At 43.2% G+C, this 13200-nt stretch overlaps 1 protein-coding gene across 1 annotated transcript in view; it reads right to left on the bottom strand.

Moving 5' to 3' along the window:
• Positions 1-13200, bottom strand: part of PLD3 (phospholipase D family member 3) — a 166011-nt gene that overhangs the window by 40795 nt on the left and 112016 nt on the right. Inside the window, exons 8-9 of the mRNA XM_053721761.1 lie at positions 9892-10092; positions 9622-9761 (exon numbers count right to left, since the gene is read on the bottom strand). Coding sequence (XP_053577736.1) covers positions 9622-9761; positions 9892-10092 — 341 coding nt within the window. The remainder of the gene's footprint in view (positions 1-9621; positions 9762-9891; positions 10093-13200) is intronic.

Below are 13200 nucleotides of genomic sequence, written 5' to 3' on the forward strand. Positions count from 1 at the left end.
AAGTGGTAATAGAGAACTCTTTTCCACGTTCACCTTCCACCCATGCGACCTCAGAAATGCCAGAACTATCTCTGTATGAGACTTGGCAGTTTGAAAACTTGACGCTTGTATCAGAATGTCGTCTAGGTACGGAGTCACCGCTATGCCTCGCGGTCTTAGTACCGCCAGAAGTGAGCCCAGAACTTTTGTAAAGATTCTTGGAGCCGTAGCTAATCCGAAGGGAAGAGCTACAAACTGGTAATGCCTGTCTAGGAAAGCAAATCTTAGGTACCGATAATGATCCTTGTGAATCGGTATGTGAAGGTAGGCATCCTTTAAGTCCACTGTGGTCATGTACTGACCCTCTTGGATCATGGGAAGGATGGTTCGAATAGTTTCCATTTTGAATGATGGAACTCTTAGAAATTTGTTTAGGATTTTTAAGTCCAAGATTGGTCTGAAGGTTCCCTCTTTCTTGGGAACCACAAATAGATTTGAATAGAATCCCTGCCCGTGTTCCGTCCGCGGAACTGGGTGGATCACCCCCATTAGTAAGAGGTCTTGTACACAGCGTAGAAACGCCTCTTTCTTTATTTGGTTTGCTGATAACCTTGAAAGATGAAATCTCCCTCGTGGAGGAGAAGTTTTGAAGTCCAGGAGATATCCCTGAGATATGATCTCCAACGCCCAGGGATCCTGGACATCTCTTGCCCAAGCCTGGGCGAAGAGAGAAAGTCTGCCCCCCACTAGATCCGTTTCCGGATAGGGGGGCCTCTCTTCATGCTGTCTTGGGGGCAGCAGCAGGTTTCTTGGCCTGCTTGCCCTTGTTCCAGGACTGGTTAACTTTCCAGCCCTGCCTGTAACGAGCAACAGCTCCTTCCTGTTTTGGAGCGGAGGAAGTTGATGCTGCTCCTGCCTTGAAGTTACGAAAGGCACGAAAATTAGACTGTTTGGCCTTTGATTTGGCCCTGTCCTGAGGTAGAGCATGGCCCTTACCTCCCGTAATGTCAGCTATAATTTCTTTCAAGCCGGGCCCGAATAAGGTCTGCCCTTTGAAAGGAATATTAAGCAATTTAGATTTAGAAGTCACGTCAGCTGACCAGGATTTAAGCCATAGCGCTCTGCGCGCTTGGATGGCGAATCTGGAGTTCTTAGCCGTAAGTTTGGACGTTCACCTTCCATGGAATTGCAACCGTGTTACAATCATTCAGAGCCGCTAATACCTCCCCTAGCAATATGCGGAGGTTCTCAAGCTTAAATTTAAAATTAGAAATCTCTGAATCCAGTCTCCCTGGATCAGATCCGTCACCCACAGAATGAAGCTCTCCGTCTTCACGTTCTGCAAACTGTGACGCAGTATCTGACATGGCTCTCACCTCATCCGCGCGCTCTGTCCTTAACCCAGAGATATCGCGCTTGCCTCTTAATTCTGGCAATTTAGATAATACTTCTGTCATAACAGTAGCCATGTCTTGCAAAGTGATTTGTAAGGGCCTCCCTGATGTACTTGGCGCCACAAAATCACGCACCTCCTGAGCGGGAGGCGAAGGTACTGACACATGAGGAGAGTTAGTCGGCATAACTTCCCCCTCGTTGTCTGGTGATAATTTCTTTACATGTAAAGATTGACTTTTATTTAAAGTAGCATCAATGCAATTAGTACACAAATTTCTATTGGGCTCCACATTGGCCTTTAAACATAGTGAACAAAGATATTCATCTGTGTCAGACATGTTTAAACAGACTAGCAATGAAATTAGCAAGCTTGGAAATACTTTTCTAAATAAATTTACAAGCAATATAAAAAACGCTACTGTGCCTTTAAGAAGCACAAAAAGCTGTCACAGTTGAAATAACAATGAACCAAAATAGTTATAGCAACCAATTTTTCACAGTAAATGTATTAAGTTAGCAAAGGATTGCACCCACCAGCAAATGGATGATTAACCCCTTAATACCCAAAAACGGATAACAATTTAATAATTAACGTTTTTCTCACAGTCAAAACACACTGTCACAGGTCTGCTGTGACTGATTACCTCCCTCAAAATGAATTTTGAAGACCCCTGAGCTCTCTAGAGACGATCTGGATCATGGAGGATGAAGTAGACAGATTGTGACTGAATTTTTACTGCGCAAAAAAGCGCTAAAATAGGCCCCTCCCACTCATATTACAACAGTGGGGAAGCTCAGATAACTGTTTCTATGCAGAAAACAAAGATGACCATGTGGTAAAAATCATGCCCCAATAAGTTTTATCACCAAGTACCTCACAAAAAACGATTAACATGCCAGTAAACGTTTTAAACATACATTTCAAAAGTTATGAATTGTTATTAATAAGCCTGCTACAAGTCGCTTTTACTGCAGTGAAGGCTCATACATTATTTCAGTATTAACAGTATTTTCAGAGTCAATTCCATTCCTTAGAAAAATACATTCAGTGTACACACACTCATCAGCCTAATACCAGTCGCTATCACTGCATTTAAGGCTGAACTTACTTTACAATGGTATCAGCAGTATTTTCTCAGTCAATTCCATTCCTCAGAAAAATAATTTACTGCACATACCTCATTTGCAGGGGGGCCCTGCATGCTATTCCCCTTCTCTGAAGTTACCTCACTCCTCAGATGAGAACAGCCAGTGGATCTTAGTTACGTCTGCTAAGATCATAGAAAACACAGGCAGATTCTTCTTCTAATGCTGCCTGAGAATAAACAGCACACTCCGGTGCCATTTAAAATAAACTTTTGATTGTAGAATAAACTAAGTTAAAAAACACCACAGACCTCTCACAGCGACCTATCTTTAGTTAGGCTGCAAGAGAATGACTGAATATGACATGTGAGGGGAGGAGCTATATAGCAGCTCTGCTTGGGTGATCCTCTTGCAGCTTCCTGTTAGGAAGAGATATATTCCATAAGTAATGGATGACCCGTGGACTGACTACACTTAACAAGAGAAAACCATAATTTATGCTTACCTAATAAATTTATTTCTCTTGTGGTGTATCCAGTCCACGGATCATCCATTACTTGTGGGATATTCTCATTCCCAACAGGAAGTTGCAAGAGGACACCCACAGCAGAGCTGTCTATATAGCTCCTCCCCTCAATGCCATATCCAGTCATTCGACCGAAAACAAGCAGAGAAAGGAGAAACCACAGGGTGCAGTGGTGACTGTAGTTTAAAATTAAAAAATACCTGCCTTAAAATGACAGGGCGGGCCATGGACTGGATACACCACAAGAGAAATAAATTTATCAGGTAAGCATAAATTATGTTTTCTCTTGTAAGGTGTATCCAGTCCACGGATCATCCATTACTTGTGGGATACCAATACCAAAGCTAAAGTACACGGATGAAGGGAGGGAAAAGGCAGGTACTTAAACGGAAGGTACCACTGCCTGTAAAACCTTTCTCCCAAAAACAGCCTCCGAAGAAGCAAAAGTATCAAATTTGTAGAATTTTGAAAAAGTATGAAGCGAAGACCAAGTCGCCGCCTTGCAAATCTGTTCAACAGAAGCCTCATTTTTAAAGGCCCATGTGGAAGCCACAGCTCTAGTAGAATGAGCTGTAATCCTTTCTGGAGGCTGCTGGCCAGCAGTCTCATAGGCTAAGGGGATTATGCTTCTTAGCCAAAAAGAAAGAGAGGTTGCCGAAGCCTTTTGACCTCTCCTCTGTCCAGAGTAGACAACAAACAAAGCAGATGTTTGACAAAAATCTTTAGTAGCTTGTAAGTAAAACTTTAAAACACGAACTACGTCCAGATTGTGTAATAGACGCTCCTTCTTTGAAGAAGATTAGGAAACAAAGACGGAACAACAATCTCGATTGATATTCTTATTAGATACCACCTTAGGTAAAAACCCAGGTTTGGTACGCAGAACTACCTTATCTGCATGGAAGATCAGATAAGGAGAATCACATTGTAAGGCAGATAACTCGGAAACTCTACGAGCCGAGGAAATAGCTACCAAAAAAAGAACTTTCCAAGATAAAAGTTTGATATCTATGGAATGAAGAGGTTCAAACGGAACCCCCTGAAGAACTTTAAGAACCAAATTTAAGCTCCAAGGTGGAGCAACAGGTTTAAACACAGGCTTGATTCTAACTAAAGCCTGACAAAATGCCTGAACGTCTGGGACATCCGCCAGACGCTTGTGCAAAAGAATAGATAGCGTAGAAATCTGTCCCTTTAAGGAACTAGCTGACAATCCTTTCTCCAATCCTTCTTGGAGAAAAGATAATATCCTGGGAATCCTGACCTTACTCCATGAGTAGCCCTTAGATTCACACCAATAAAGATATTTACGCCATATTTTATGATAGATTTTCCTGGTGACAGGCTTCCGTGCCTGAATTAAGGTATCAATGACTGACTCAGAGAAACCACGCTTTGATAAAATCAAGCGTTCAATCTCCAGGCAGTCAGCCTCAGAGAAATTAGATTTGGATGGTTGAAAGGACCTTGAAGTAGAAGGTCCTGTCTCAGCGGCAGATTCCATGGTGGAAAGGATAACATGTCCACCAGATCTGCATACCAAGTCCTGCGTGGCCACGCAGGCGCTATCAAGATCACCGATGCTCTCTCCTGCTTGATTTTGGCAATCAGACGAGGGAGCAGAGGAAACGGTGGATACACATAAGACAGGTTGAAGGACCAAGGCGCTGCTAGAGCATCTATCAGCGTTGCCTTGGGGTCCCTGGACCTGGATCCGTAACAAGGAAGCTTGGCGTTCTGGCGAGACGCCATGAGATCCAGTTCTGGTTCGCCCCAACGAAGAACCAATTGTGCAAACACCTCCGGATGGAGTTCCCACTCCCCCGGATGAAAAGTCTGTCGACTTAGAAAATCCGTCTCCCAGTTATCTACACCTGGGATATGGATAGCTGATAGGTGGCAAGAGTGAATCTCTGCCCAGCGAATTATCTTTGAGACTTCTAACATCGCTAGGGAACTCCTTGTTCCCCCTTGATGGTTGATGTAAGCCACAGTCGTGATGTTGTCCGACTGAAATCTGATGAACCTCATTGTCGCTAGATGAGGCCAAGCCTGAAGAGCATTGAATATCGCTCTTAGTTCCAGAATGTTTATTGGAAAGAGTGACTCCTCCTGAGTCCACGATCCCTGAGCCTTCAGGGAGTTCCAGACTGCACCCCAACCTAGAAGGCTGGCATCTGTCGTTACAATTGTCCAATCTGGCCTGCGAAAGGTCATACCTTTGGACAGATGGACCCGAGATAGCCACCAGAGAAGAGAATCCCTGGTCTCTTGGTCCAGATTCAGTAAAGGGAACAAATCTGTGTAATCCCCATTCCACTGACTGAGCATGCATAGTTGCAGCGGTCTGAGATGTAGGCGTGCAAACAGCACTATGTCCATTGCCGCTACCATTAAGCCGATTACTTCCATGCACTGAGCCACCGAAGGGCGAGGAATGGAATAAAGAACACGGCAGGAATTTAGAAGTTTCGATAACCTGGACTCCGTCAGGTAAATTTTCATTTCTACAGAATCTATCAGAGTCCCTAGGAAGGAAACTCTTGTGAGGGGGAATAGAGAACTCTATTCCTCGTTCACCTTCCACCCATGCGACCTCAGAAATGCCAACACTATGTCCGTATGAGACTTGGCAATTTGGAAGTTTGACGCCTGAATCAGGATGTCATCTAAATAAGGGGCTACTGCTATGCCCCGTGGCCTTAGGACCGCCAGAAGCGACCCCAGAACCTTCGTAAAAATTCTTGGGGCTGTAGCTAACCCAAAGGGAAGAGCTACAAACTGGTAGTGCCTGTCTAGGAAGGCAAACCTGAGAAACCGATGATTATCTTTGTGTATCGGAATGTGCAGATAAGCATCCTTTAAATCCACTGTAGTCATGTATTGACCCTCCTGGATCATAGGTAGGATGGTACGAATAGTCTCCATCTTGAATGATGGAACTCTGAGGAATTTGTTTAAGATCTTTAGATCCAAAATTGGTCTGAAGGTTCCCTCTTTTTTGGGAACCACAAACAGATTTGAGTAAAATCCCTGTCCCTGTTCCTCCTTTGGGACTGGAAGGATCACTCCCATAACTAGGAGGTCTTGTACACAGTGTAAGAATGCCTCTCTCTTTATCTGGTTTGCAGATAATTGTGAAAGGTGAAATCTCCCTTTTGGGGGGGAAGCCTTGAAGTCCAGAAGATATCCCTGGGATATAATTTCCAACGCCCAGGGATCCTGGACATCTCTTGCCCATGCCTGGGCGAAGAGCGAAAGTCTGCCCCCTACTAGATCCGTTACTGGATAGGGGGCCGTTCCTTCATGCTGTCTTAGAGGCAGCAGGCTTTTTGGCCTGCTTACCCTTGTTCCAGGTCTGGTTAGGTCTCCAGACCGTCTTGGACTGAGCAAAAGTTCCCTCTTGTTTTGCATTAGAGGAAGTTGATGCCGCACTTGCCTTGAAGTTTCGAAAGGCACGAAAATTAGACTGTTTGGCCCTTGGTTTGGACCTATCCTGAGGAAGGGCATGACCTTTTCCTCCAGTGATATCAGCAATAATCTCCTTTAAACCAGGCCAGAATAGGGGCTGCCCCTTGAAGGGAATGTTAAGCAGCTTTGAAGTAACGTCAGCTGACCATGATTTAAGCCATAGCGCTCTGCGCGCCTGGATAGCAAAACCAGAATTCTTAGCCGTTAGTTTAGTCAAATGAACAATGGCATCAGAAACAAAAGAATTGGCTAGCTTAAGTGCTCTAAGCTTGTCAAGTATTTCATCCAATGGAGTCGCTACCTGTAAAGCCTCTTCCAGAGACTCAAACCAGAACGCCGCAGCAGCAGTGACAGGCGCAATGCGTGCAAGGGGCTGTAGGATAAAACCTTGTTGAATAAACATTTTCTTAAGGTAACCCTCTAACTTTTTATCCATTGGATCTAAGAAAGCACAACTGTCCTCGACAGGGATAGTTGTACGCTTTGCTAGAGTAGAAACTGCTCCCTCCACCTTAGGAACTGTCTGCCATAAGTCCCGTGTGGTGGCGTCTATTGGAAACATTTTTCTAAAAACAGGAGGGGGAGAGAACGGCACACCTGGTCTATCCCATTCCTTAGTAATAATTTCTGTAAACCTTTTAGGTATTGGAAAAACATCAGTACACACTGGCACTGCATAGCATTTATCCAGTCTACACAATTTCTCTGGCACTGCAATTGTATCACAGTCATTCAGAGCAGCTAAAACCTCCCTGAGTAACACGCGGAGATGTTCAAGCTTAAATTTAAATGTAGAAATATCAGAATCAGGTTGCATCATCTTCCCTGAGTCAGAAATATCACCCACAGAAAGAAGCTCTCCTTCTTCAGCTTCTGCATATTGTGAGGCAGTATCAGACATAGTTCTTAAAGCGTCAGTATGCTCTGTATTTCTTCTAACTCCAGAGCTATCTCGCTTTCCTCTAAATACAGGTAGTCTGGCTAATACCGCTGACAGTGTATTATCCATGACTGCCGCCATGTCTTGTAAAGTAAATGCTATGGGCGTCCTAGATGTACTTGGCGCCATTTGAGCGTTTGTCCCTTGAGCGGGAGTCAAAGGATCTGACATGTGGGGAGAGTTAGTCGTCATAACTTCCCCCTCGTCAGATTCCTCTGGTGATAATTTTTTTAAAGACAGAATATGATCTTTATTGCTTAAAGTGAAATCAGTACATTTGGTACACATTCTAAGAGGGGGTTCCACCATGGCTTTTAAACATAATGAACAAGGAGTTTCCTCTATGTCAGACATGTTTATACAGACTAGCAATGAGACTAGCCAGCTTGGAAAACACTTTAAATCAAGTTAACAAGCAAATATAAAAAACGGTACTGTGCCTTTAAGAGAAACAAATTTTGTCAGAATTTGAAAAAGTGAAAAAAGGCAGTAAAGCAAACGAAATTTTTACAGTGTGTATAATAATCTAACAGAGCATTGCACCCACTTGCAAATGGATGATTAACCCCTTAGTTAAAAAACCGGATCAAAAAAACGATAGACGTTTTTTTAACAGTCACACCAAACTGCCACAGCCTTGCTGTGGGCCTACCTTCCCCAACAAACGATTTTGGAAGCCTAAGAGCCCTTTAGAGATGTCCTGTAGCATTCAGGGAACTCCTGGATGTCTCAGTCTGTAATAGTTAATGCACAAAAAAGCACTAAACTAGGCCCCTCCCACTCATAGTAACACAGTGGAAAGCCTCAGGAAACTGTTTCTAGGCAAATTTAAGCCAGCCATGTGGAAAAAAAACTAGGCCCCAATAAAGTTTTATCACCAAAGTATATATAAAAACGTTTAAACATGCCAGCAAACGTTTTATATTGTAAATATAAGAGTATTACCTCAGAAAGTAAGCATGATACCAGTCGCTATTAAATCACTGTATTCAGGCTTACCTTACATAAATTTGGTATCAGCAGCATTTTCTAGCCTTCACATCTTCTAGAAAAATATTAACTGCACATACCTCATAGCAGGATAACCTGCACGCCATTCCCCCGCTGAAGTTATCTCTCTCTTCAGACATGTGTGAGAACAGCAATGGATCTTAGTTACAACCTGCTAAGATCATAGCAATCCCAGGCAGATTCTTCTTTTTTCCTGCCTGGAACAAAATAGCACAACTCCGGTACTATTTAAAAATAATAAACTCTTGATTGAAGCAAAATAACAGCTACATTTCACCACTTATCTCTTACTACCTCCATGCTTGTTGAGAGTTGCAAGAGAATGACTGGATATGGCAGTGAGGGGAGGAGCTATATAGACAGCTCTGCTGTGGGTGTCCTCTTGGGAATGAGAATATCCCACAAGTAATGGATGATCCGTGGACTGGATACACCTTACAAGAGAAAAATCTAATAAAACATATAAAGATTATTCCCCACTATTCAATAATCCCCCTCAGGAGATATTAACCCTTGATTCTATACAGATAAAAGGAGTCACACTGTGACCCTGTCTTCTTGCGTTATGATACATGTATAAAAATTGAAACAATCTTACCAGAATCTATGCAGTGGAACAGTAACACGGCCCTTCAAGTATGACAGATAGTAGCATCGCTTCTGATATGGACTTGAGTGAAGAAAGCAGGCAGCGAAACTTGTAAATGCTGATTGCTTATAGAGCTGTTAATATGAGTCTGAATGGTTTCGCAGAAAGACTCTCCCTGCATCTCTGGACTATAACTTTCATCCATGCTCTCACTCACTGAGAAGCTGACAGGACTAAAAAAAACTCCAGTCCCATCTCGAAGAGTACTACCCTCCATAATAGAGTACTCCGAAATCTGACACTTCTCTGCCAACCACCTGTGACGAAAGGCAAATAATGACTGGGGGGGATGAGGGAAGTGGGGGAGGTATTTAAGCCTTTGGTTGGGGTGTCTTTGCCTCCTTCTGGTGGCCAGGTTCTGTATTTCCCAAAAGTAATAAATGCAGCTGTGGCCTCTCCCTGTTTAGGAAGAAAAAGGATACAGCTGCACCAAGCTAAATCTTAATTTAGGTATGGCTGATGGAGGCCAGTGGGGGTGCTCCCTGGCACCTAGATTTGTCAAGCCATGGTATAGAGTATATCATTTCTAATGGCTTTTGTCTAGAGGAATCTGATATGGTCTACCTCTTCGGATGAGAATATTCCTCGGTTGGGGTGTAATCCATAACGGAGATATATATAAATTTTTTGGCGTCATCTATAATACTAAGAATAGATCTGATGTCATCTGTTCTGCCAGTTGGCGAAAGGGGTGGTGGTGAACTCTGGAAGAGACAGAGAAAGAGCCATCAATTGCAAAGACAGAAGACACCTGTATGATACTGAATAAAGTATCTTTTTTAAGTGATGGACTTTCATCTCTAGCATTCCTGGTTTTTCTATTCTTTTACTCACCGAGATATAGACCTGAGATGCTGTGTTGTTCAAAGTGACTTCTAATGGCGATGTTTCATTGTACGAAGTTGAATAATTGGCTGGCCAAGGAGAAGGAATGGTAGTATTGGACACACCTAGGGACCAGTAGACTTCAAATATTTTCCCCAAGTCTTGTGCCAAGCAGCTGCAGTTATAGACTGTTGCCCCAAGTTCCTTCACCTACAATGAAGTAATTATAGTTAAAGTGACACTGTACTATAAAATTGCTGTCTGCGTAAAGGGACATGAAACCCACAGTTTTTCTTTCATGATTCAGATAGAAAACACAATTTAAAAAAAAAGTTTCCAATTTACTTCTATTATCAAAATTGTGTAGTTATTTTTTTGTTGGAGAGATATCTACATAGGTAGTGTGCACATTTCTGGAGCACTACATAATGGGAGATAGTGTTTCTATCTAGTGCTCTTGCTAATGTATAACACGGTTGTAAAACTGCTGCCACTTAGTGCTGCAAAAATGTGCACACTCCTAAACTAACCTTCCTGCTTTTCAACAAAGGATAACAAGAAGAATAAAATGTGACAATAGAAGTAAATTGAAAAGTTGTTTAAAATTGTATGTTCTATCTGAATCACAAAATATTTTTTTGGGGTTTTATGTTCCTTTAACCCAAGGGTCTTCTTGTTTAGAGTAGTGGTGGGACATCACTATTATACCCTCACTCCTCCCTTCTGGTCAGCGAGACCGCGCTATTTGTAACACAAACCCCATAGAAAGACCAGTCCTTAAGGGGTTAAAGGGACAGGAAACATTTTTTTTATTTCATGATTCAGATGGAGTATACAATTTGAAACAACTTTTCCATTTACATGTGTTATCTAATTTGCTTAATGATTTAGATGGTTATCCTTTGTTGAAAAGCATAGCTAGGTAGGAGCATTACATGGTTGCTATTTGACGTTTGGTGGCTGCACATGAAAAATGTGCAGAAACATTTGAGAAAAAAACAAAATTTATGCTTACCTGATAAATTTCTTTCCGGATATGGAGAGTCCACAACGTCATTCCAATTACTAGTGGGAATATCACTCCTTGCCAGCGGGAGGAGGCAAAGAGCACCACATCAAAGCTGTTAAATGTCACTCCCCTACCCATAATCCCCATTCGACCTAAGGGAAATGGAAAAAAGAATAACACAATGGTGTAGAGGTGCCTGAGGTTTATTCAAAAATAACTGTCTTAATTAAGGATGGGGTCGTGGACTCTCCAGCCGTAAAGAAAGAAATGCATCAGGTAAGCATAAATATTGTTTCTTTCCTAAGATATGGAGAGTCCACTACGTCATTCCAATTACTAGTGGGAACCAATACCCAAGCTAGAGGACACGGAATGAAAAGGGAGGGAGAACAAGACAGGCAGACCTAAATAGAAGGCACCGCTGCTTGCAGAACCTCTCTCCCAGAAGAGGCCTTGCAGCCTTGCAAATCTGTTCCACAGAAGCTTCATTTTTGAAAGTCCAAGAAGAAGAGACAGCCCTAGTGGAATGAGCTGTAATTCTCTCAGGAGGCTGCTGACCAGCAGTCTCATAAGCAAAACAATTATACTTCTCAACCAGATGGAAAGTAGCAGTAGCCTTCTGATCCTTACTCTTTCCTAAATAACAAATAAACGGGGCAGAAGACTGGCGAAAATCCTTGGTCGCCTGAAGGTAGAATCTTCCAAGTTGTGCAACAGACGTTCCTTATGAGAAGGATTGGAACAGAGAGAAGTAACAACAATGTCCTGATTAATATTTCTATCCTAAACCATTTCAGGGAGAAACCCCAATTTAGTACGAAGAACGGCCTTATGAAAGATAAGGTAAGGCGAAACACACTGCAAAGGCGAGAGTTCCAAAACTCTCAGAGCAGAAGAGATAGCAACAAAAAACAAAACCTTCCAAGATAACTTAATATTTATGGAATGCATTGGCTCAAACGGAGCCTGCTGCAAAACTTTAAGATTAAGGCTCCAAGGAGGAGCAACAAGTTTAAACACATCCCCGATTCTGACCAGGACCTGACAAAATGATTGAACATCTGGCACCTCCGCCAGATGCTTAAGTAAAATAATAGATAATGCAGAAATCTGACCTTTTTAGAGAACTGACTGACAACCCTTTCTCCAGACCTTCCTGAAGAAAGGACAAGATTCTAGGAATCTTGACCCTACTCCAAGAGTAGCCCTTTGATTCACACCAATAAAAAGGTATTTATGACATACCTTATGGTAAATTTTACGAGTAAAAGGCTTGCGAGCCTGGATCATGGTCTCAATGACCGACTCAGAAAACCCACGGTTAGCCAGAACTAATCATTCAATCTCCAAGCAGTCTGCTTCAGAAAAACGAGATTTGGATGAAGGAATGGACCTTGAGTTAGAAGGTCCTTCCTCAGAGGCATCCTCCAAGGTGGCCGAGATGACATCTTCACTAGGTCTGCATACGAGATCCTGTGAGGCCATGCAGGAGCTATTAGAATTACTGACGATCTCTCCTGTTTGATACGAGCAATGACTCGTGGAAGGAGCGCAAACAGAGGAAATGGGTATGCTAGACCGAAAACCCAAGGAACCGCCAGAGCATCTATCAGAGCTGCCTGCGAATCTCTTGACCTTTAACCGTACCTTGGAAGCTTGGCGTTCTGCCGAGATGCCATCAGATCCAACTCCGGCACACCCCACTTGAGGGTTAACCTGGAGAACACCTCCGGATGGAGAGCTCACTCCCCGGAATGAAATGTCTGTCCGCTCAGGAAATCCGCCTCACAGTTGTCCACTCCTGGAATGTGGATAGAAGAGACAAAAATTGTGAGCATCCGCACACTGAATAATCCGAGCCACCTCCTTCATGGCTAAGGAACTCCGAGTTCCTCCCTGGTGATTGATGTAAGCCACTGAGGAGATATTGTCTGATTGGAACTTGATAAACTGTGCTAAGGAAAACTGAGGCCAAGCCATCAGAGCATTGTAAAATCGCTCTCAACTCCAAAATGTTTATGGGGAGAGCAGACTCCTCCCGAGTCCATAGTCCCTGTGCCTTTAACGAGTCCCAGACTGCTCCCCAGCCTAGCAGGCTGGCGTCCGTGGTCACGATGACCCAGGAAGGTCTCCGGTAGCATGTGCCCTGAGACCGATGCTTCTGAGTTAGCCACCACAGGAGAGTCTCTTGTCGACTGGTCTAGATCTATCCTCTGAAACAGATCCGAATGGTCTCCATTCCATTGTCTGAGCATGCATAACTGCAGAGCCCTCAAATAGAATCGAGCAAAGGGAATGATGTCCATGGA

The sequence above is a fragment of the Bombina bombina genome, chromosome 7 (genome assembly GCF_027579735.1).
Source record: "Bombina bombina isolate aBomBom1 chromosome 7, aBomBom1.pri, whole genome shotgun sequence".
NCBI classification, from domain to species: Eukaryota; Metazoa; Chordata; class Amphibia; order Anura; family Bombinatoridae; genus Bombina; species Bombina bombina.